The 25,282-nt window shown below is 36.3% G+C and overlaps 1 protein-coding gene across 1 annotated transcript in view; it reads left to right on the forward strand.

The window, feature by feature from the left end:
- LOC115442895 (dual 3',5'-cyclic-AMP and -GMP phosphodiesterase 11) overlaps window positions 1-25,282 on the forward strand; it is a gene marked incomplete in the record, with an annotated part of 100,153 nt that overhangs the window by 42,687 nt on the left and 32,184 nt on the right. The window contains 4 exon segments of the mRNA XM_037443818.1: window positions 865-928; window positions 3,330-3,526; window positions 16,883-17,014; window positions 21,330-21,500. Of these exon segments, the coding sequence (XP_037299715.1) occupies window positions 865-928; window positions 3,330-3,526; window positions 16,883-17,014; window positions 21,330-21,500 (564 nt within the window).

A 25,282-nucleotide genomic window follows, 5' to 3' on the forward strand; every position in this document is an offset into this window, starting at 1 on the left:
CTCAACATCACAAATTTTAATGCCATTTGTTTGTATTCATAAGGCGATTGCGCCCACTGTACGTACTTCTATACGTTCATGTGACATATAGCAGCGTGACGTTCTGCCTTCCAAGTAGTTTGTGCAAGACGGCTGGCGCTCTTGAATTTTGAGTTACATGCCTAAATCCCGTTAATGGTTTGAGGCATACAAAAATATGCATATTTTTAAATCTCGAATGGCATAGTCAACTTTGTTTACAGTGGAACTTTTTACACACAAATGAATTTAAATGAAACTTATTTGCGTAAACGCATTAAACAAAATGTGCATTTACGCGGCAAGACTGCAAATTCTTGTTCTATAAGAATTATTCTGAAAAGCGTACAATTGTACAGATTAAACATGAGCAAAGCGAATTGCGATATTTGTGTCTTCGATAATCTATCGTATGTATATTGTTTCATCCCTTCGTAATTAAAACTATAAAATCAACAAAAGCGTGTGGGTTGTTTTTAAAAGTTTGTGCTTCCGTCTGTTGTTAAGAAATTGTAAATTTATATAAATACAACGCAGTGTACATGAAGTGTTTGATGCGTATTAAAATTCCTTCCGGATGGAAGCACTCAATGAAAAATCACCAAGAGTTTTATAAACACGCTACGGCGCTGGGATCCTCGGCTTAGACTAACAAGTGTTTGTTTTACTCGTACATCACTATCCATGCGAATTCGAAGCTTTAGCGAATGATAAATACATGTTAATCATATGAACCTTAACTTGTGGTTCTGATCTGTTATATCCGATGTCACAAATTGCAATTTATGAAGCGATTTTGACCGTGGTTATTTAATAATAATAATATTTTGTTTAATATTGTTGCAGTGCATCCTGATCCAGGCCGCGATGTGGCAATTCAATGCATTTACATTAGAGACCGTCTCTGGGGGTAAAGTTTATTGAGGGTCGTGACATACGAGTGACTGAAGACGGTGATGATACCCCCTTTTGATTCATGATTTGAAATAATATAAACATTCAATAAGTATAGCTGACTTGTTACTCGATGTTTCGACCCTTGTGTTCTATTTACTATTGTGATTTCCAAGTAAAATGCTCACTCACTCAACCTGTTACCATTTTTAAAGTACATATTTCCATACAAGTGTAAAATTATGGCAGTATTAATTGTTATTATTTTTGAGATGTTCAGTTCCAGAAAACATTTTATTAGCTTTTGAGGGTAGTCAATGTTTAATGTAAGAATTTATATTTCAAAGCGAATTGGAGTCGTATTTCTTACAAAATCTGGGGGCAAAGTTTTCTTGCACTTTATAATCTTAAAAGTACACAAACTATTAAAGCTCCAATAGTGTTTTGACCCTTATAAACTGCAGGATTATTGGTATCAGAAAGAGTTTCTGTGAAACATCTAATATTGCCCATTTTCCTGCTCATTGCACAATGTACATATTTTCTAAATATGTGAATGCAGATCTCAATGTATTCAAAATGACGGTCAGTCTTCTAATAAAGTTTTCTTATAGCTACAACTATTAAGGTAGCTGCCCTGATTGCCCCACCTCACAAATCTACCCTCTATAAAGAGGTTAGCGAATATTGTTACTCTGAACGTCAGTAGGCATAGTGCTATAAATTCCTTTTTGTAGTTTTATAATTTTTACTTTAATATTTGTCATCGTATTTCTTTACCATGTAGTCTTTATATAGACTTGAAACCATTTATTTCGCCGTAATTTATAAGTCGTAAAGTGTTATGAGCGATGGTTACAAGTAAAATGTTAATAATTTTTCCCGGGATTGGAACAAGGTCTATAGTCTCTATGGCTTTTACCGTCCATTACTAGTATTTATATGTAGAAACTCAAGACATGATTTCCAGGTAATTTGTGCTGGTGGCCCACTGAATAACTTATTAGCTCTGTTTAATAGCACTTATGAAGGGTATTTTCAGTCAAATGGGAAGCCAATGTATAATATCCCAACTTAGGGACAAGACTCGGACCACGTAAGTCCGACAGCGTGTTGACAATTTTTAGGACTTCCAACATTTCAAAATAATGGGGCCTTATTAATACGGGGTGCAAAAGTCATCGCACGTGCTATTTTGTTTGTATGCTATAACGCTTTTCTTCGAGATGGAACAAGGCCAAATAACTGTCCATACGTTACAATCCCATTGCGCGTTGCGTGAGTGAGTGATTCGCTTGTACTATGTTTGGTATTATTTTTGGTATACTGCCACAAATTTTAAATCAGTATCAGTAACATTATTGGCGTATTATAAAAACGGAATATTACTTCAGATCAGATGTAATTATGAGACCACAAATTTGGACTATCACATTGACATATACGCCAGTGCAATTGATATTGACATGAATATTTGTAATACAGAAAAGAGACTAGGCACCGTTTTAGAACAGCGGGAAAATGTAACAGTCAATGACAAATTTTGTAAACAAAAGAAATCTCTTAGAAAGAAACAGTGAAATGTTATCATAATACAAAGATAAATAAATTTGGTAACGATGTTTTCTTGGCTACAACTACTGGTTTGCTGTGCTACGCCAATAACGCTAAATTATGCATCTGTTTGTTTAAACTGTATTTGCGAGTATTCATAAATACGTATGTAAATCTTAATTGATGTGCCAAAAAGGTAGTAACTTTAAACACCTAGATATAACACGTAGATATATTTTTTTTCGATGCATTCGTGGCTCATATAGTTTAAGTACAGTCCTTGTACAATTGTATAAAAGAATATTATAAGTTTGGATACGTCCGTGCGACAAGGCAACGTTACGTAACATGTAACATTGCTAGTGCACAGCACATAGCATACTATTAGTAATGTCTGCATAATATATGAAGTAGAACAGAGCTCATGGGGAATATTTTATCTTCTTTTTCTTAACTGACTTTTTCCCTGGCTTGAACAATATTCCGACCGTTGTGTTTGTTGATATCCTAAATTATCCAACAAATAAATAATGATAAAATCGTAAATGTGAAAGTTAGTTCGACTGCCTCTCTGTTATCTTTTCATTGTTAAATAGATACAACTAATTCAATGTCATTTAGTAATATATTTTGAACTGCGACATTAATTTTTGGGGTATTTTAGTTTGAAATCTAAAATCATGCTTTACATGTATAATGAACGGTACTAAGGTCAAACAAGTTAAATGGACACATAATATATGTTAAATTAATACAAATATTTTTACAGGCAATTTAAAATAAGCATTACGTCGACACTACGAAACCGCGACAAGCAAACTACAAGTACAAATATCCAACATAACAACTTACCCTTCCTGCAGGCCGCTGCCTCCCCGTGCTTTGCGTCCATCTCTTTCAAATCTACGGATTGATCACGCATTTCAAGCTGGACGCCGCCAAGACGTGGAAGCTCTTCAGCCTCATCGAGGAGGGCTATCACAGCACAAACCCTTACCATAACTCGGTGCACGCGGCGGACGTCACGCAGGCAATGCACTGCTTCCTGCAGCAGAAACAAGTAAGATTTTTTTTTGAATCATTTGCAGCAACTGTGTCTTTAATCTTTAGAAGATATCGGTTGTTAAATTGTTTTTGTGATATTTTGTAAAGTTGTCGTATTTTGATTATATAGGTATATTCTTACGTATTATACAAATGAGTTCTCGATGCGATTTGTGTGAACGCGACATACTCAAAAAGTACCTAACGAATATTCATATGGTTTTTACCAATGGACGGAGTTATTCAAAAGAAAGGTTTATGTGTTTATTGATGTCTGTGTTAATTGGTTCAAATATAAGGATAATTGTTGAAGAGGTTGGAATTAATCAAACCGACTTAGATATTTGAATGAAAACGCAGCCTTATCCGTATAAAATCTATATTAAAAATCTAACCCACATGCTTGACGCAATCAGCTGATGCGACAATACTAAAAAGTATTAAAAGTCATTGGAAACGTTCATGTTCTACTGATTCAAAGTTTCAAATAAAGCCCATATAAAGTAACAGTATGAAATATTGAAGTCTAAAAAAATTAAAACCACTCTCGGAAAACTATTCTGAGAAAATAGAATAATGCAGCAAGATAACTCGATTACGTTATGAACACGCTGAACGGGGTAATTATGTAAATATGAAATATATTGAATACTCAGCGATGCAGAAAACCCTTTGTGCTGGAAATATTAATTAATGAAAATAGGGAAAGAGATTATTAAATCTGCTTTATAAAATGGTTTTATCTCTCATAATTCATTGAATGGCCATAAGTTATAACGAATTAGCACTTTAAGCGTAATTTAGCGTCTGATATTTAATTAGCCAATAAACTTATTAGATTTGCATAACTCGTCACATATTTGTCTCTTCGTGCATTATTCGGAGCTCGGTAGGTATGTTTTACTTGAAGCTTATCGTTGAATCCAGCAGGTGGTGGGACCTGTTGCATTGGACGCAGTTGATTCAAGCTGAGAATAATATTTACTGAATGTCTTCATTTTTAACAAAATATTTTGACAGTTGATGACATCAAAGGTCCAGAATCGTTTATATTGAATAATATAGGTATTAAGTATGAACTCGAATAAAATTTACCAAAAGGTATACTTCAGTGGTATCTATCCTGTGCTAATAACTTATTGCACACCGTCACTGCTACTACGTATATATATATATATGTAGCCTATATATATTTCTACTACCTACATAATGTAGGTAGTAGAAATATTTTTTCTTTTTGACACCACAAAAGCATTTCCCAAAAAAGATTCATTTATTATTTATAATAATTATATTATTACTAGCTGACCCGACAGACTAGACGGAATTTCCGTGCTTTCCGGCGTTTTTGCCATGCCTATTGTAATCAAATCTAACAGCTCATGTGATAGGACCCTTTCATTTAATTTTATCCGTGGTGCTTTATAACTAGCTTATCTAGTTGTAAACGTCCCTATCCTTGAGGTTAAATCGCCTCCTTACATCATGATTTTGTCACCCGCATTGCTCTGGAGGGAAGTGGACAATTAATATTTCCAACTCCTCCCTATTTTTTCTTTTGATTAATTTCGTTGCGGGATAATGACATATTAGTTTTCCCTGAGACTCGCCGAGCTTCACTGCTCGGTGTCACAAAATGCGTGCCACTGCTGATCCTGGCTTACAGGAGTTGTAGTGGTGGGTGTGAGGGCGGGAAAGTCTCTAGCTGACCCGACAGACGTTGTCCCGTCTTAACTATGAATTTGCAATTTTTTTATTTTTTTCTTTCATGAGAACCTTTCTTCCTGACAATAAACACAAAAATATTGTGAAATCGATCCAGTCGTTCACGCGTAATCAAGGGAAATAGGGATTCATTTTGATATATATAGATAATAAATAAAATTATTAGCCGTTTCGTACCCTCCCCTTTTAACATTCCGTATATTTAAAAAAAAATTGGTTATAAATTTTTATGGTATTGTTTTAATCATGGTTGGTAAAATTTTCCATGACATAATTAGGTAAAATAAAACAAGAATTACGTTCGTATAATCGTGAATTACGGCGACTGTTGTAATCAGGTCCGTCAGGTTAATCTGTCACAGAATTTCAAGATGAATGAAAGTAGCCTTGTAATGTAAACTCAGCAAGCAGACTAGTTTTACTGGTATCGGCTTAAGTACCATGACAATAAACGTGCTCCACTTGATAGTGAGCGCTGCTTCTGCCCACATACAGTGGCGACCCCCCCTTAGAATTTGAATAAGAAAGCTCTGTATGGCGCAGAGCGATGTTTGTCATCCTTGGATCTCGGAACTGAAATGGTATCCTTAAAACCTGTATACAACCATGGGGAATACGCATGAAGCGAGCAGATGAATCAGTTGCTGAATGGTGTTGTGTTCGTAATGTGGTCTGGAACATTATGATATAGAAATCATACTAGATACAATATGCGTCTCTCGATTGTCGGCTTTCAATACATACGGGTTGTCATAAATTGTTGTAAAAGGATACCATCGTGGAATTTCCCAAATTCCCTCAATGTCAAAGTTTCACCTTATACTAGCTGTGTATATACATTTCCTTACGTAATCGTCCTTCTTTCCTTTAATGCCAATGTGGCCGTCAATGATTCTTTTGTTAATTTGGGGATATTTATGTTTAGTGGAGATCAGTTTACCAGCAGGCGACCTACTTGCTCGTTTGCCTATGATATCCATAGGCGTGGGGATGGCGGGGTGTCAATGGTGATCGTCCTAGAAACGTCTTTGCCGTCACTGGAATAAACCTCGCGCTTATACGAGGGACTCGCTAGGTGAGGACCTTTTTCATTACGTATGAAATCGAATAGCTTTTTTTGCTTCTGTATTTTTTGCTGCGGCTAGTTACGCCAATGAATTATGAATTCTTATATGGATTCTTATTATTATTATATCATAGGGAAAAAAGAGCAAGCATGAAAACTAAGTTATATTCAGTAATATGCAATATACCTACCGACTTTCTTTAATTTTATCAAGTAATTTATGTTCGGTATACGATTTCCGGCCGGTAATAGCGATATATAAAGCAAGATATGGGCATTTAATATGTTACGGTTATCGACTACTATTAGCCGAAACAGTGTGTTGACCGAAATGTTTTGACGTCTTTTGTACTATAACTCTGTGGCTGCACTTGGATACGGTTTTGTTGTTTCATTTGTCGCGTTGAGACATTATTTTACTTACAGATATGTTCGTGGCCTAGTTACACGTGCCGTTGAAAGGTGGGAGCATCTTTTGTTAAGGCTGCTCTCGACCGATTATTGTGTCTAGAGGGAAACTAAACAATCGTCGTTTAACTGATCTTTGCTCCATGATTGTCTACGTGATACAGAATAAAGAATACAACTACGGTGATACGAAGATAGGTGTAGGTGAGATTGATAACAATAGTTCACAACAGAACAATGTTTTTGTTCATGACATGATTATATTATTTATGTAAGCTATGGGTGGTAGTGAAAATTATTTTTTTATTTTTCGTTACAAGACGCAACTCCCATACATAAAGATCTTTATTTTTTTATTACCTGCAATTGTTTAACTGCGGTTATCCATCTGTTGTAAACAACAATGTTATTCAAAAGTCATATTTTTATATAAATATATCATCTACGGTTTGTAAACGTTCCCTCCTTCCTATAACCTGGGGTCCTTCAAACGGAACGTGAATGCAGGCCGGCATGACTGTGCCGAGTGTCCAGAGATGCTGGTATCTTTGGTCGGTCGGCACTTTCTATAGGCTTCACTTTCCTTAACATCAGGTGCAGTGAAGCCACTTTGCCGAGCTTCTATAAAAAAAGTACATCCAGACTAATATAATATAATGTCTGTGGCAAAATTGTGTCGTTATATCGTGGTTTTCGTATAACAAAAACATTGCAAGTCAATTTAGATAATTTTGAAATTCCGTGTCAAATTAAGTTTCAAATTGAGTTCCTCATGTGATTTGCATTAGTGTAGATTGATCCTCAGCTCCTTTTATTCAGGCAATTAGATCACAGAAATCTGGTAATCCGATGTTAATACGAAAGAAGCCATCTAACCACGTAAACAAAGTTACTTTTTTTTTAACAAAAATTTTTAATTTTACCTTCAAAAAATAAAGATAGTATGTTATATCCAGAAATTCTATCAGAAATCATGCCGGTTCAAGATTTGCCAGTTACCATAGTACCTGGCTGAGTGACTAAACTCACACAGATACATAAAATTATATCGAAGCTGTGGATGAGTTCAAGCCTTTCAATACCTCTGGTCTATGTTTAGAAACATTGTCCGGCTAAACTAAAGGAAGGAATATTCGTGGGTCCTCAAATCAGGAGAGTACCTATAGGATGGTATAAAATTTGAGGGAGTCTGGAACTCTTTGAACAGGGTCAATAGTTTTTTCTAAAAAAAAGGAATAATTATAAAGAGATTGTTGAGTCGCAGAATTACGAGCGTATGGGTGCAAAATTGTCTCTAAAAATTCATTTTTGCATTCCTTATTAGATTTTTAATCAAAAAGCTCGTGGTGGTTAGAGTGCTTAAAATGGTGAGAGATTGCACCAAAAATTAAATTCCTTTGAGCAACATTACCAACATTTTGGGACCAAACTATGTTAAGTGAAAATAGTTGGTCCTTTGTGGGAGACACAATAAAATTATGAAAGACAGCTAATATTATAATTTGTTAACTGTCCATTGTTTATTTAGATGTCCCATCTCATCTCATCAGCCTACAACTGCCCACTGCCGAACATAGGCCTCCCCTAGGGCGCGCCATGTTGCTACGTCCTCCACTCTCCTCATTCAGCGTCCATCGGCGATCCTCCGAATGTTTCATCGGACCAGCGGGTCGGAGGTCGTCCTATGCTACGATTACCGAGACGCGGTTTCCACTCTAGGACTCGTCTGCTCCAGCGGTCATCGGTCCTACGACAGATATGGCCAGCCCACTGCCACTTCAGCTGGCTTATTCACCGAGCTATGTCCGTTACTTTGGTTCTCTCACGGATAACCTCATTTCTGATTTTATATGCGGGAGAGACACCTAGCATAGCTCGTTCCATCGCCCGCTGCGCGACCTTAAATTTGTGGACTAGCCCCACCGTCAGTGTCCACGTCTCGACACCATACGTCATCACCGGTAGGACGCAATGCTCGAAGACTTTCGTCTTCAAGCCTTGTGGAATCGCCGACATAGAAGCCCAAAAAAAGTCTGACTTGCCCTAAAATTATTTACCTAAGTACACAAAACCGAATATGGAACCATAATCATAATTTTACAAAACAATTTTCCATAAGATATAAAACATTCCGCGCTATGTATCGCTGCACCGCGCCGCGCCGGTTCGCCTCGAGCGCACCTACAAACACACTACAGCACCTTAACACACACTATCACACCCACACCGTATCAGTATAGACACATTTTGTTCATAATATCGAACACGCACACAAAATATAAGTACTCATCACTCTCACACTCGTTGGGTTTTACGAGGCTTTTTGCCTCAATATTTCCTTCTCTCTCACACTCATGGAGAGAATATGGCTAAAATTCTACCACACATGTATAGCTATAGTAGGTTTCTATATCAGTCAGTACTTAAAAATAATCCAGGTTTTTGGCTCCATAGATATTGTATAAAATTCCAGGTTGCCAAGTTTTAAAACTTACTCCATTCTAGTAACATTTGTTCTGCGTAATATTCCTTATTAAAATTATATTTTTTTTTAATTATTCTAAATATCTGAGGATTCTAGTATAACCTTAATTATAATTGCATTATTATAATTATTGTAATATCTGCACTATAATTTTACATATCGAAAAGTTTTTGTCACATTTTAAGCAGTAATTTTGTAGAATTCGGAATTAGCAACATCAGTTATTTATTTGTTTTGATTGAGCCGGTGATACATTTTTAAATATTTGTGTTTATTAAGGTTTTTTTGAGTTATATTAAACATTTAAATACAAAGTAAATTAGTGAAATGATTTTTTGTGATGTGTGTAAAAAGTTTTTATCGGCTAGAATAGGTAAATTTGTGAGGTTATCGTGGACAACAACAACTTTATACTAGTTTGGCGAGTGGCGCGAAATGTACGCCTGACTTCAAGAAACTATAAGGTATTTATCACATCGCGCATTGACACCCTTGTAATAGTAGTTTTTATGAGATTAGTATATAGATCATTTATATAGTTTGTTTGTTATTACACCACAAGAATTGAAATTAAACTAATTTTTCGGATTCTATCGCGGTTTTTTGTTTTTTATTTTTCTCCCGACGTTTCGAAGACTTTGCAGCCTTCATGGTCACGGGGGGGACTGAGGTGTTGTTCATCCGCAAAGTCAAAGTTACAATATCTACCTACATTTTACAATTATACAACTTTTTAAATTTTTAGCTGTTGACGGTCCGATCTACGCAGAATGAGCTCACAGTGTCTTGAAGTCTGGCAGCCGGTCTTTTGGGTTCCGATTTAATTAAATGTAGAACTGGATCCCAGGCTTGTGCAAGCTTCCAACCATCTTCCCTATTGAAATTAGGATGTTTTTAATTTCAATAGCCTCGCGAATCATCCTGGGCAGGAATCGGTGTTCTTTGGCGAGGATTTGTGGCTTGTCTAGTCGCAGATAATGATTGGCGCCTCCTTCAGAGTGTTCAGCGACTGCAGACTTCGTCGAGCGTCGGTGTTTCACGTCAGCTATATGTTCTTTTACGCGGGTCCCTATATTTCTTTTTGTTTGCACGATATAAGAGAGGCCACAGTTGCAATCTATTTTGTATACTCCCGGTTCTTGTAGAGGTATATGACACTTGACAGGTGGTAAAAATTGACTAATCTTCTTAGGCGGCTTAAAATAAGTTTTTATGGAAGCACGCTTCAGGATGTAGCCAATCTTGTCGGTGACTCCTCTTACATATGGTAATACAACCGGAACACGTTCAACTGTGTGTCTGTTAAAACAGACCCATACTGATAAATATCTGAACGGTGAATCTCATCACCATCCAAAACAGTTAGCTACCGTGGGCAAATCTTTGTTTCAGAGAGCACAAGGAATCTGTGACGAGAAACACCTGGCCGCTGAGCTGCAACATGTCAAGCAAGTACTGCGAGACAACAAGCTCCAAATTCCACGCCGCCGTCACAGAAACCGAGTGAAACCAGCCACAGTTGAACGTGTTCCGGTTGTATTACCATATGTAAGAGGAGTCACCGACAAGATTGGCTACATCCTGAAGCGTGCTTCCATAAAACTTATTTTAAGCCGCCTAAGAAGATTAGTCAATTTTTACCACCTGTCAAGTGTCATATACCTCTACAAGAACCGGGAGTATACAAAATAGATTGCAACTGTGGCCTCTCTTATATCGGGCAAACAAAAAGAAATATAGGGACCCGCGTAAAAGAACATATAGCTGACGTGAAACACCGACGCTCGACGAAGTCTGCAGTCGCTGAACACTCTGAAGGAGGCGCCAATCATTATCTGCGACTAGACAAGCCACAAATCCTCGCCAAAGAACACCGATTCCTGCCCAGGATGATTCGCGAGGCTATTGAAATTAAAAACATCCTAATTTCAATAGGGAAGATGGTTGGAAGCTTGCACAAGCCTGGGATCCAGTTCTACATTTAATTAAATCGGAACCCAAAAGACCGGCTGCCAGACTTCAAGACACTGTGAGCTCATTCTGCGTAGATCGGACCACCAACAGCTAAAAAAATTTAAAAAGTTGTATAATTGTAAAATTTAGGCAGATATTGTAACTTTGACTTTGCGGATGAACAACACCTCAGTCCCCCCGTGACCATGAAGGCTGCAAAGTCTTCGAAACGTCGGGAGAAAAATAAAAAACAAAAAACCGCGATAGAATCCGAAAAATTAGTTTAATTTCAATGTCTAACATTCGCGTAAATATAAGAAATCATTATACCACAAGAATTATTTTTCACATGTCACAATGGGTCAAAACCGACTTTAGATAAAAGTGCCTATTATATAAGTTGTCTCTGTGGCATAGTTGTATTGCGTGCGCGGCACGACTACACCACTGTTTGAGACAGGCAAAGTGATATTTGATATCTTTTTTATTTTCTAACGCACATTTTATATGAACCGAAGACGCGATTTTTTTGTATTGCTTTGGCTTGCCCATACCTAAAGCAGTAGGCACGCCACTTCCACCTAGGTCGTTCAGCATTCCGCCAAGCTCTTCCAGCGTCTCTGCAAAGATTACTATATCGTCTGCGAAACGAAGATGTGAGATGCGCTCTTCATTGACGTTGATGCCACGTGCAGTCCAGTCCAGAGTCTTGAAGACGTCCTCCATCGCGTTGGTGAACAGTTTTGGAGATATTACATCTCCCTGTCTCAACCCGCGACGGAGTGGAATTGGTTTTGTTCTGATAGAATAGAAGGTATGACAAATACATGTTCTGTATCGCAGGTAACATAATATATGATAAAACAAGTACATTTATATATAAATAAAATAAAATGTTTGTAATTTCCTGTTTCAATGTCTTTATGTAATCATTGCACATAGGCAAGTCCTATTTAACTCAAAGCGTTTGTGTACGGCACAGAAATCTGAACAATTATCCGATGCGCCAATAGAAGACAATTAATGACTACAAAAACTGTTTAATAAGATTATTTATCGCGACATTTCGTTTTTCCAGGATATTTTGAAAATCAATGAATTATATATACAAACAGAACGTAATTTTAGACTTATGTTGTCATACATCCTGCTGATAACAAAATTATTGACATAATAATATTATTATTTCCTCTTTATTTACCCGACTACGGCGAAGCAAAATGGAGGTTATGCTTTTGACTGGTATGTATATACTATATACTATGTATGTATGTACTATAATTGTTCATCTGTTCCTCCATAACTTTTAAATCACATATAATTTAAAAAAATGTGGTATATGCCTCATTACGACATCAATCATCATCACCCGCTGGGTATAGGTGATGTGAAAGAAGTAAGGTTCTAACTCAGTTTGTTTAGAAAGGCATTCTACAAAAATTTTGTTTGAAGGAAATTATCAGAAAAGTAACATATTTTTTTCGTTACATTGACATATTTCTATGGTGATGGTAAAAGCTTTTGATTCAATCTCACGTTATAGAGAGCACGGCTTTTTCAAATTTTATGTTAACTATAACTCGGCAACGTTGATTCTTAGAAAAAAGGTGTTAGAACAATATTTACAGTTATTTGAATGGTCTTATCATGTCTCAACTTCAACTACAGCTTTATGAGATTTTTTGGGTTGCTTGAATGTCTATTTTCACCGGACGAAATACTTTATCACGAAATTATAACCTCATAATAATTTTAATAAAAAGTAAGTTTGAAAACACAAATCCCCGACCCCTGAATAATTACGCTCCAAAAAGTATGAATGACGAAAATATTCATATTTCCAATTTTTAAACTCTACATACGTACTGTACCTATGTAAAGATAGCTATTACTTATGTACATTCGATTCTGACATATGTACATACATTAAAGCAGACCGGATTGAGAGACTGCAGCATTGTCTATTTCTGCAGCCAAGCATTCATGTGTTCAGGTATGAAGAACATTGAAGCTAGAGTAATTACCGACGTCTTAACGCGCTATGTTACAATGTCAGTCGTATCTTGAACATGTTGAGGACTTTCAATCAATGAAAATATAGCCAAAGTCTTTGAAGGTTTTCGTTTCGCAGATCGCGTAAGACGTTAAAGTATAAACTGAATTGCTTACAACGTGTTATATTTAATATGTCCTGCCGAGGTATGTAATCTATTCACAATATGTACGATTGAATATTTGCTCTCAATAGTAACCAACTGTTTGATTTCATATTCGAAGTACGCGGGTCAACAGTGGCCTTAACCACTGAACGTGACCGGCCGACCGCGAATCTACAGCACTTTAATTGTACAAATCTATCATCAATATATACGAACTTATTTGCTGTGTTCACAACAAAACTTGTTGTTTAATGGTTTACTTTATGTAGAATAACCGCTTGTTTGTGTGTGTTGTGTAGGTATACATGTAACTTTTTGTTGACGTCGCCGCTGGGAGAATCGCGGTTTATAATCACGGTATTTAAATTCTACCAATCTATATCATGGAACAAGCGCTAACCTGGAACTTTCGATTTACTTTGTAGAAATATGAATATTATTTTGTTATCTTCCCCTCATAAATCCTCTGTTCATTATTAAACTAAATAACTGGTCGTACACTTGATAGTATGTGCCGACTGCTCTTAAACCGTGGTAGTGATAGTAAACATCCATCAAAAACTGCGAAGCACTGCCTAATACTACACTCCGGTCAGATAGTTTATCAGGCAGGCAGAAGATCAATATCTCCTAAACTGCTCTTTCTACCCGTGAACGGCCCTCTGTTTATTTTAATATTTTCGTTAATTAATTTTAATGAGTTTGAGAGGATTTAAAATTATAGCTTTCAAAGATCTCCGTTCCTATTTTCTATTGTCAGTTCAAACCTTTCTCTAGGTGAATGAGCCATGACGTGATTAAGTCCGTATAACTCGATTATGTTCCTACAGTAATAGTTACATTATCAAGTGTTCTACAACGATCTTATACTTCGATTACAAGTGCATTATTGGTAAGTAAGGCATTATCGCGGGACGAGAGTTATAGAGATTGCTTTGCGCTTTGACTCCACGGCCACTTGTATATAATATCCTCCCTTATTGGGCTTGGAAAGTAATAATGGACTTAAATTGGTTTATTATCCAAAAAATACCAGTCGAACTCTTTACAACGTTACAGGTTTGTCATGATGAATTAAAATCCTAAAGTAATAAATACAATGGTGAGCTATTATATTGTTTGTTTCACGTCGTCATCCTTTTACTATGTGTTAAATATGTGTTAAGAGTCTACGGTTTGCGGTTAGTTAACGATGCGATGAGCCTTGTACTTACGTGGCTTCGATTGTCGACTAATAAAACGCAGTACTATGCAACTACATGTATGAGACCGACATCAAATTGTAAACTGTAACTATATTTAAATGGTCCACTATACTCGCGTGGTAATAAACGCAACAAATATACAGAAAAACGCGATTTTTTTGCTGACGGTGATAGACTCGTATATACTATTATAGAATAACTTAGCGTCTCGATTCCATTAATTGATACTTGGATTCGTTGACTGTCACACTGTTTAGACAGTTTTGTGGTTACAAGATAATCAGAGAGAGAGAGAAGGAAACAACCAAATTTAACAATGTCTACCAGTTTATAATTATTTCAGTAGTGTTCAGTGTTAGAGAGATGAGAATAAAACTTTTGTTTAACATTAATGTGCAATCTGTTTTTATTCTAGTTGATTTTCATTATTGTGGGGTAGATGCATGAAGTGATGATAGCGATGTGCCCTTTAAAATGAAGGTATGATCGAGGAATCTGTTTGATAAATGTCACAATTCATAATGAATTTAAGGACGCATTATAATTAAATCGAATCCACGCGCGTGAATGTCCCCGTTAACTTTTTTCCAGAATATTTTAATAAACATCTTATATATCTTTGTAGCGAGTGTAACTACTAGACATAATCTGACTTAACACCTCATGTCTCAGGATGGCGAGCACAGTGGAATACCAAATAATATTTTTAATTCCTTATGTTGAATGGCATTTCTACTGTTTATGGGTGGTCGTATCGCTTACCATCAGGCGAACGGCATGCTCGTCACGTCATTCAAAGCAATAAACAACTAAAAAAAAACAAATCTGTACTATTATATAAAGCTGAAGTTTGTTTGTTTGAGCGCGCTAATCTCAGGAGCTACTTACTGGTTCAGATTAAGAGGTTCTTTAGGTGTTAGATAGCTCATTTATCGAGGAAGGACACTATATATAATATCACGATATGTTTCAATAGGGATGTTGCAAAAACGGGATGGAATTATCATTTTCAGAACTTCCGTTGCGTGGGCTGTGTAAACGGTTAAGTTTACGCAATTAACATGTATAACGGAATTGTCCCTCTAAAAAGGTTAAACAAAATATTATTAAAAAGTACCCCACCGAATCTTATCTGCGCGTTGAATGCGATAAACTTAATAACAATTCAACGGATTTCGATGAAATTTGGTATGGAGGTAGTTTGAGCCCCTGGAAAGGAAATGCGCTATTCTTTCTATCGCGGGAAAATATATAATGGTACTTTTATCTCGGAAAATACTTTCACGCCCATGTAGCTGCTAGTAAAAGCTAGCGTATAATAAAAATGCCACTTCACATTTATAATTTAATTTTTTCTGGGTATTAACCATGGGTAACGTAACATCTGTTGCCTTAACTGAAGTATTGATTTTTTCCAGAATAGTTAATGGGAAGGTCATTTTGCATCTTGCATTTCGCATGTAAGCGGCTAGCGCTACAATATGTTAGTTTCTCACGCATACTGTCATAGAGAATGACTTGAGTTAGAACAATTTTGATGTAATTTTTTTTTATTTAATGACACCAAAAAAGTTTTGTTTCTTTTTTATAACTTCGAATAACAAGACGAACTTGTCGTTCGCCTGATGTTAATCGATACGACCGCCTATAAACAGTAAGATCACCATCCAACATCTTGAATTACAAAGTATTGTTGGATATTCCACTGCACTCACCATCCTAAGAAATGAGATATTAAGTCTTATTATGTATGTCCCATAGTTACACTGGCTACAATGTCTTTCAAACCGGAACACAACAGTGTTAATACAGAAGATTTCTTTCGTACTTAGTACCTACTACTAAAAGCCCTGCCACTGTCGTCTTTAGAACATGTATGTGGATCCTATATCTATAGATTTGGGTTGGTGTCGGAGTCTTTCCTAACAATATCCACTATGTCCATCATAGTTTTATTGTCTGTTAAATATTTATAATGGGGTGTTATATCAACCAGATATTTGTGCAAATCTAAAAGCTCGTTATGAATTTAGAACTAGGCGTTTGATTATTGTCTCGTATTACATGCACAGTACGACTACCGCTTAGAAGTCTCGAGTTCGAAACCCAGGTGAAACAAAGCTATATTGGATTTTACTGGTTAGTATCGGCACGAAGTCTGGAATTTGCATTAGGTATGGCGTTAGGCTCTTTACACCATGGGACGGAATTTACACGACAAATGGTGGGTTCACTGTTTACGCCCCTGCTTACATTTTCGAGGATAAAAGGGCCTAGGTGTACTTATATAATTAGTATTAAATGCCATCGAAATAATTTATTAATAGACTCCGGTAAACAGGTGAGTATATTTACATATTTTGTTGTCCAGATCCGTGAGCACTTGGAGCCATTGGAGATTATGGCGTCCCTGCTGGCGGCTATTGCGCATGACATGGACCACCCGGGCGTCAACCAGCCATTCCTTATCGCCACGTCCAACCACCTAGCGGCACTGTACCATGTAAGTATATAATAAAAACAGTTACCACACGAGTATGTAATAAGCACTGGTTCAACGCATATTAACGGAATAAAGCTTGGTATAGTGACGGTATACGGGCCACCTAGTTCACAAACTGGGAGGACTTGGTTTAGAAACCTAGGTCTGTAATGGTTTCTCTTACGCAAATAGTGCATAGCTCGATTCCCCGGAGGAAGAAGATTATGCAACAGGCACCAATTATTTTTAAAATGAATGTCTTGATAAGGAGTAATATAGGAGGTAAGATTAAATTAAAATAGACTGATGTCGGAAATATTTAAGTGGAGATAAATCTGACAATTCAGAAAATTATTTATTTATTAGGAAATATAAATTCGTATGACAGTTGAAAATACTCACAATGTAACACGCTCTTATTTATAAAAAAATGTGTGATATAAAAACGCAAATATTTAATACATCGCGTTCAAATTATTTTTAATGTTTAGTTTTTTTTATTACCAAGTAATAAAAGGTTGTTTTTAAATGTTTTTTTTTCTTTTGATTTTATGTTTAACTTTTTAGTATTGTGTTTTTCGGTTATGAAGCCCGTAGTACCTACGCTCGCAATGCGTTGTTTTGAGCACTTAAAGCTGTATGTTGATTGCCATCTAGCATCAAACTACTCATTAAAACGAATCATACGAACCCAAACTCGATGAGTTTATATCGCTTAATTACCGAGTGCGTAGGGCAATTTCCAGCTCCATCATCAGACCCAGGTCATTTACAACATCGAGCACCAAAGTACTCGCTTAGACAAATCATACGAGGTCAAACTCGATGGGGTTGTGTCACTTAACTGTCCTATTAGAGTTCCTATGGTCATCTTGGAGCTACATCATCAGACCCTGATTTCTAGCAGCAACGTATTAGTTGGAATAAAATCCGTCTCCCTTTCATTTGATACCTATACGTATTGGGTTGGTTGAACAAAAATATATACCTGATCCGCCATTTTGTAGTGGCGGCCATGGTGCAAGATTTGATTACAAACACCGGGACGATAGGTGAAACTAATATAAATAAAATCTAGTAATGTCGCAATTATTTTCATGGAGATAAAACTATGACGATTCACTTTTATTAATTTATTTAGAAAATATAAAATTGTATGACAAAATTTTAATATGTGTAATTTTTTAGTTTTTCATTCTCTTTTGCTAAGTATTACTTTACCTAGAGATGATACCAATTTAAGTGCGTAGCCGATTATTTTTAAATAATAATCAATTCTTATTAGCCATAATGAAGCAATATTAATAAAATATTAAACTCGAAATAAAATACAGATAAATTCCAAGCTTCACGTATAAATAACCGTGACACTGTTTACGTATCTTATCTTGCACTACATTGATTAACTAGACAGCTTAGCGGCTAGATCTTGAGGGAGATCTGTTCTTAACATTGCTCCACCCCATTCGGACGAAGGCCGCGTGAGGCGAAGCTCGGCAATTATCGAAATGGACAATTTTCTTAGAAGCGTATGTCGTCACCGCTTCCATTTCCTCTGCCCTAATCTATTTCTGTTTTTGCAAAATAGCTTAGTATCAATTTAGAGATGTAAGGCGAGATAACTGACACTATAACAATAAAAATCATATACTATTTTCTTGTATAATTATGCTCTGGCGTCATTTTAAAATGGTCTGGCCGCTTTCGATAATTCTTTTTTTGTTGTATTCGTATTTCTTCTTGTGTTCGTAATTGTCAGGACAAGCTTGGTATGAAATATTGACGTATATTCTACCGAAGTACGTATACATATATCGATGGTATGAAAGAAAAAAATTGTGAAAATAAAAAGATAAGACACCTGAACAATTTTTCAATGAAGTTTTGTAAGTGTGTTTGCTTGGTTTCAGATTGAAATAACATGATAAAAAAGGAGTTCATATAAAATGCGATCTACGTACAAGGCAGTCTATCTAAAGATGGTCTAAAGTAAATGTTGTGAACATCAAACAATAAAGCATAAAATATATATTAAAAAAACCGTTTCTCTTACAATCCTGAACTCATAGGCGCCAATTGTGCGGTTACTAATATTTTATATAAAGGAATAAATTGCTCGCAAAATTAAAACTTTAACGTTCCTTAATCACAAAAGTAACAACAAATTGTTATTGAAATAATGATACGAACTATGAAAGCAGCAAATTCTTCAATGCGATGGGATATAAAATGAAAAAAGCTCGTCAAGTAGTTTTATTTCAATGTCGCACACTCGCATAGTCATAAGAAATCAATAATTAGGAAGACACATGTGCAACGTTTATACGTTGCACATGTGTCATAAATAAATTAATGTTATAAATTTATGTTCATAAATTTATATTTATGAACCGATCTTCGAAAGTCTAATAATATAAATATTTAATGACGTGTTTACATCCAGGACACTATGCAGAGACGATAACTTAACACTTACTGGGTGCTATTTTTCCGCATCTCAAATCCAATTAAGATGGTGGTGGTGGGTAGAGGAATATTGAAACAAACAAGTTGTACATAGTCTATTGTCTATAAAAGTTGTTCGAAGTTTTCTCTGTTTTGTTTTCTTTCTTTTGAAGTCATGTCTGATTTAAAGTCAACTCATTACAGTTTATGTAATGGTAGAAAAATCTATTGTTGTTACCAACAAAAGTTTAAAGTCGTTGAAATTCTGAATTTGTTCACCGACTTTTTCAGCTGACTTTATATGGTATTGTTACAATATTTAACTATTATTTAATAGTTTGTGTCTATTTTTTTTTAAACAACACTGGATTTAATCTCTAATATTCAGATATGGGGGAAGGGCTAGCCGGGTGTTCGCCTGGCGCTTTAGGCGTGGTACCTTGACTAAGCTTTTTTTCACAAGATCCCCTATCTGATAGACCACATCAAAAAAAGAAACAAATCGTAGGTGTTTACCTACGATTTGTTTTTTTTTGCTTTAAATAACGAGACGAGGTACGAGGACGAGGTGGTGGTAAGCGATACGACCGCCCATAAACAGTAGAAACACCATCCAATACCTTGAATCACAAAGTATTGTTTGGTATTCCACCGTGCTCGCTGTGATGTGAGATGTTAAGTCTCTTTATGTCCAGTACTTACACTGGCTACAACGTCCTTCAAACCGGAACACAACAGTGACTACACACTGCTGCTTGGCGGCAGAAATTGACATTGCGGTGGTACCTACCCAGGCGGACTTACTTATGAGAGACTTACCACCGGTAAGGTTAAATCGGGAAGTATTTTTCTTTGCTCTGGGCCAGGGCCTCGCTACGATTTTCTTTTTGTTAGTCCCGGGCCTCGCGTTGCTTAAGGCGGCGTCTCTGTGCTATATTGAATTTCAAATAGTCAGTTTTTTTATCTCTACAAGAAAAATAAAGTCCTTTGATGGAACGGTTATTAATAGGATGGATGTCAGATAAGCGTTTCACATATTTCACATTCCATTAAAATTAAATTAACGGATTATACGCTTCGGCGTTATAATTTTATTCTTGTTCAACAAAATAGTTTACTTACAAAAGCATTAATTTGCACAAGGAATTACAGGTATGTTATTACCACATTAATGCACATATTTTAATGCTATTTTAACAATAATGGTTTGGATATGATTTTAAACCATAACTGGACGTTAATTAATATTGAATTTATTTGTCATTTCTGCCACGAATATAATAAAATGAAGTCTCTATAAAACTATAACCATCTTTAATTAAGTTACGTTAAGTCAGTTCAGCCGATTCATACATTTGTACAGAAAATCAAACATACTTACAAGAAAATTTGCAAGACACAAGTTTAGTTTTCGCATTTGATAGAATGCAAACAACAAGTAACATCATGACTTTAAAAGCCTTTGTTGACATAGACTCTTGAATTTTATTTATTTTATAAGTACATTTTATTTGAGACTCAGCGCTGGGAAGGTACACAGCTGCGATACGGGTGGCCGTAGTTTCAATTTCACACTGAGATTTATGTTCGTTGATTCGCAACTTTTTGTTTCTATGTATTGTACAGAAATTTCATGAGTTTCCCACTACAGTGGTGTACTCTTTGGCTGTAAAGCCTGTCATATTGTTCCAAATAGTGTGCTATGCTCTGGGATCAGCCTGCACGTATAAGCAAGCATAATTGTGTCAACTGGCAAGATATCTATCATCCATCGATTAATAATATCGGAATCGACACAACATAGGTAAGGTGTAAGGTACTTTGCCGTCCACCTTCAAAAATAAATTCTAGTTATTAACTGTAATTACATAATAAATATATTATTGCACAGAACACTTCGGTACTGGAAAACCATCACTGGCGTTCAGCCATCAGCTGCCTGATCCAGAGCGGCATCCTGGACGAGATGCCCGAGGAGCGTTCCAAGCTAGAGCAGCAGATCAGCTCGCTTATCCTGGCCACTGACATCACGCGCCAGCAGGAATACCTGAGTCGATTTAAGGTACGAAAGTTTTTAGCGATAACTCGTGGGACACATAGCACATCGAGTGTTTCTAGTAGGGTCTGCAATTATCGGAATATTCCGAAAATGGATAAAAAAATATCGTTTTTATTTTCCGATAAAACCGATAAATATCGGATACCCTGAAGATTTGGGAAAGAAGCAAGCGGGAATCTTTTGCACGTGATTTTGATATGCAGAAGAAACAAGGTAGGCGGCAATATCTAACCCTGCGGAACTTGGGCATTTATGGTCATGAGCTTCAACGCGTGCTTATCAAAGGAAAATCCCCTTCTCCTTATTATTTTGAGCAGTATAAACTATACTGTATACTATATAACTATAAACTGAAAAAAATAATAATATAAATCTTTTAAATGAACGATAAGCAAATAAAATTACCCTATTGACTCTGTAAAGTAATACTGCATTACGATTAACGACCTATATCGAAGTTAAATATTGAGTGCAGACGAATAGTCCCGAATAAAAGTGTGTGAATACGGTTTATTCGAGTGTATTTATTTCTCATAATTCATAGTTATATTCAACCCTGGATTTGTAAATGGGCCGTATGGGCCCCGGCCTATGGGCGGCAGCCTCTTAGGGGCGGCAGATTTCAGAGGACACTCGCTTAATTTTATTAATCATTCGTTTATTTAACTTTAGTGCCTTCCATAATACGAACAAATTTAAAATTATTAAGTATTTTAGAAACGTACATACATACATACATGGGCGGCGCAAATAAAGTGGCCTACACTCATAAAAAATATAAATTCGGCACTGGGTATATTTATTGGCCAAGTTATTCGGCTCATTATTCGTAATTAGCTTAAATGAGGCTTTAGAGGATCTTTTATCAATAATCGAAACTATTACTTTTTATTTATACTTTTTCCCATATTTATAGTTTGTCTTAAATGGCCCGATAACCGATATTTTATAATCGATTATCATATTGCATGCCCTAGTTTCTAGTGTCCCGATTTTTTTGTTCTGACTATTTTTTAGCTGATGCAAGAATTATGCAACTGCCTTGATGGCGTAATTATATAAAGTGCAGTGGCAGTACTGAGGTTTTGGGTTCGATCCCCGGGTCGAAAAGTGATATCGGATTTTTCTACTCAGTATCAGTCCAGAGTCTGGAATTTGTGCCCAATATGGCGATAGGCTTGCCTCTGTCACATTATGGGGCGGAATGCATTCGGTGGAAAGTGGGTGCACAGGATGCGTTACTGCGTCCCCCTTCGGCGATGAAAAGGGGCATGAGTGTGTACGAGAATTACCGTCGTGGAATAAATAAGTATGTATACTGTATAGTCAGTGTGTCCAAAGAAGCGCGGTAGATGAGACTAAAGTTATTGCATGTGTAATGTTTATAGTAGTTTTAGAAGAAGTAAGTATTTATTATTTACATCCACTTACACAAAAAGCAATTATATATGTAGACCGCAGTAACAGGTAATAATACTGAACACACCATCCCCTGACTGCCGAATATTTTTTCCTGGCTTTAGCTCGCCAGTTCTATTTAAAAGAAAATATGATTTCCAACTTCCAGGAGGTTGAAGTTCTGCAGTGCAGAAGAGCATCGATAACAATTTCTGCGAAATACTAGGGAATAGCCGAGTCGAAGCGGCTCATTAATGTTGTAGACAAAAGTGTCAGCAGCGTAGTTCTATCATCCTATAAAGCCAGGTGACATCTTTTATTCTTCAAATACCCTCAGTAAAATGGACGTTGCGGTTGTTGGTATTTTTAGAACGCGTTAATTTATCTTAACCCAAAGCTTTTATTTATTTTGCTTATGTAATTGGAAAATGGCGCTGCGTGGTTTTTAAAATTGCACAAAACCACATATATGGGGTATGCAGCGGCGCAGGGGTGCGGCCCACCGCCCGTTGACTTGTACGTGATTTAATGAATACTGTCTCTTTAATGGTAAATTGTTATTGTCGAACTTTGCTTCGTAATTTTACGGCACTACTCTTAGGGATTTTTTCAAAACTTTTTCGAAGCTCTCAAAAGTAATAAATTCCCAGTTTTGCAATGTTTTTCAATACTGCTCGGCTCTTACTAATCATAGCGAGATGATGTATAGCCTATAGCCTTCGTCGATAAGTGAGTTATCCAACACTAAAATATTTTTTATGTTCGAACCTATAGTTCCTGAGATTAGCGCGTTCAAACAAACATACAAACTCTTCATCTTTATATGTATAATAGCACAGAGAGTATGAGTTATGAGTTGACCAGACGCCATGATTGCCTTCACAGCGGTTCCAAATAGAATTTTGGAATAAAGAGTACTGTGTGCACTGCGCTCGTGGCCCTAATGTTTGAGGTGACTAGTCTCGTAATGTTCAATAATTATTAATTACTAATTATGGTAGTCACTGTTCGTACCTATTTAAGAGCTGATTGAAACACAGTACATGCACAATGCACATGCTGCACGATCGACTGCGGCACTCAATGGACCTACCATACGGAATCGTGCACACGAGACTATAGTACTTAATATGTTATATAATTAAGTATCCGTAATACATATGAGTTATCGCTTGAGATAAAATCATAAAATATCCGTCCACTATGTTCTAGTTGCGTGGTCTAAAATAGTTCATTCTATTCTATATACGGAGTGTTATTAATATCCAGTCGTGATACAAATAGTTCTAGGTCGTGGACATATACAACATTGAGACGGCGGAAATTGAACTGGCGTCCTCTGGCGACGGTATGGCGTAGCGTTACCGATGTCAATGCTCAGTTGATTAATAGAAATTGAATTGGATATTATGCCTTGATGGATTGTTCAAGATTTTGGTCTGGTTCTGAACTGGTTTTGATTTGTTGTGGTTTAAGTTGCAATGGATCTTATCCAGGCGTAACCACATGCTAATTGTGGTGATTATAACAACAGCTTAGTTTGAAATTGTCGCATACCATTTAATTAAGAGTCTCGGGATGCTATTTTAATGTCTGCTAACGTGATGAATTTATCCTAGAGTCTACCAAATACATTTCGTACCCGAAAATTTTACATTCATTACAGCACATTAAAAAAAACATTAATGTATACGCGGCGTATATGACAAGACGGGCCGACGATGGAAATATTTTTCGTTTGTCCACATTGTATTTCGACTACACACCCACGACACAAAAAAAAATATCCGTGGACAAAAAATCTACGTTGACAAATATTTTTATTTTTTTTAAGTATAAATTAAGTAATTTGTCGCTAACGGAACTTGTACCAATTATTGTTTACCACTTTGAAAGTTTCCGCTGGTCCTGTTCACACCTATTTCTTGAGCGATTAATGTGACCATAACACTGAACGGGCACACATTTTTTAACGCTGATGTATTTAGGTTTACGAGGGTATAAAATTACATTTAGTTCATGTGAACAGTTAAGCGTGAAATGATTTCACAATCGCAGATGATTAGTCACATCGATTCACAAAATCATTTACATAATTACTGAAAATAGCAATCAGCGGTTTTCATTATAATTACAAATTACAATGATGTGGACAGTGCTGTCGCCGCGTCGCACATGTAATTTCTGCACATCAATCCGTGTACACCGGTTCGTTAGTATATTATGTGTGACGGACCATAACCGAAAGAGATAAACATAATGAACCTTCCAGGGCGTAAGTTGTCATCATGATGGTCGCACTTAGTACAATATGGGTAATTCAAATACAATAAATAAATAAATAAAAAACACATCTGTACTCAGTAGTCAGTTGTTACATTTTATAA

Source organism: Manduca sexta, chromosome 27 (assembly GCF_014839805.1).
Source record: "Manduca sexta isolate Smith_Timp_Sample1 chromosome 27, JHU_Msex_v1.0, whole genome shotgun sequence".
Lineage (NCBI taxonomy): Eukaryota > Metazoa > Arthropoda > Insecta > Lepidoptera > Sphingidae > Manduca > Manduca sexta.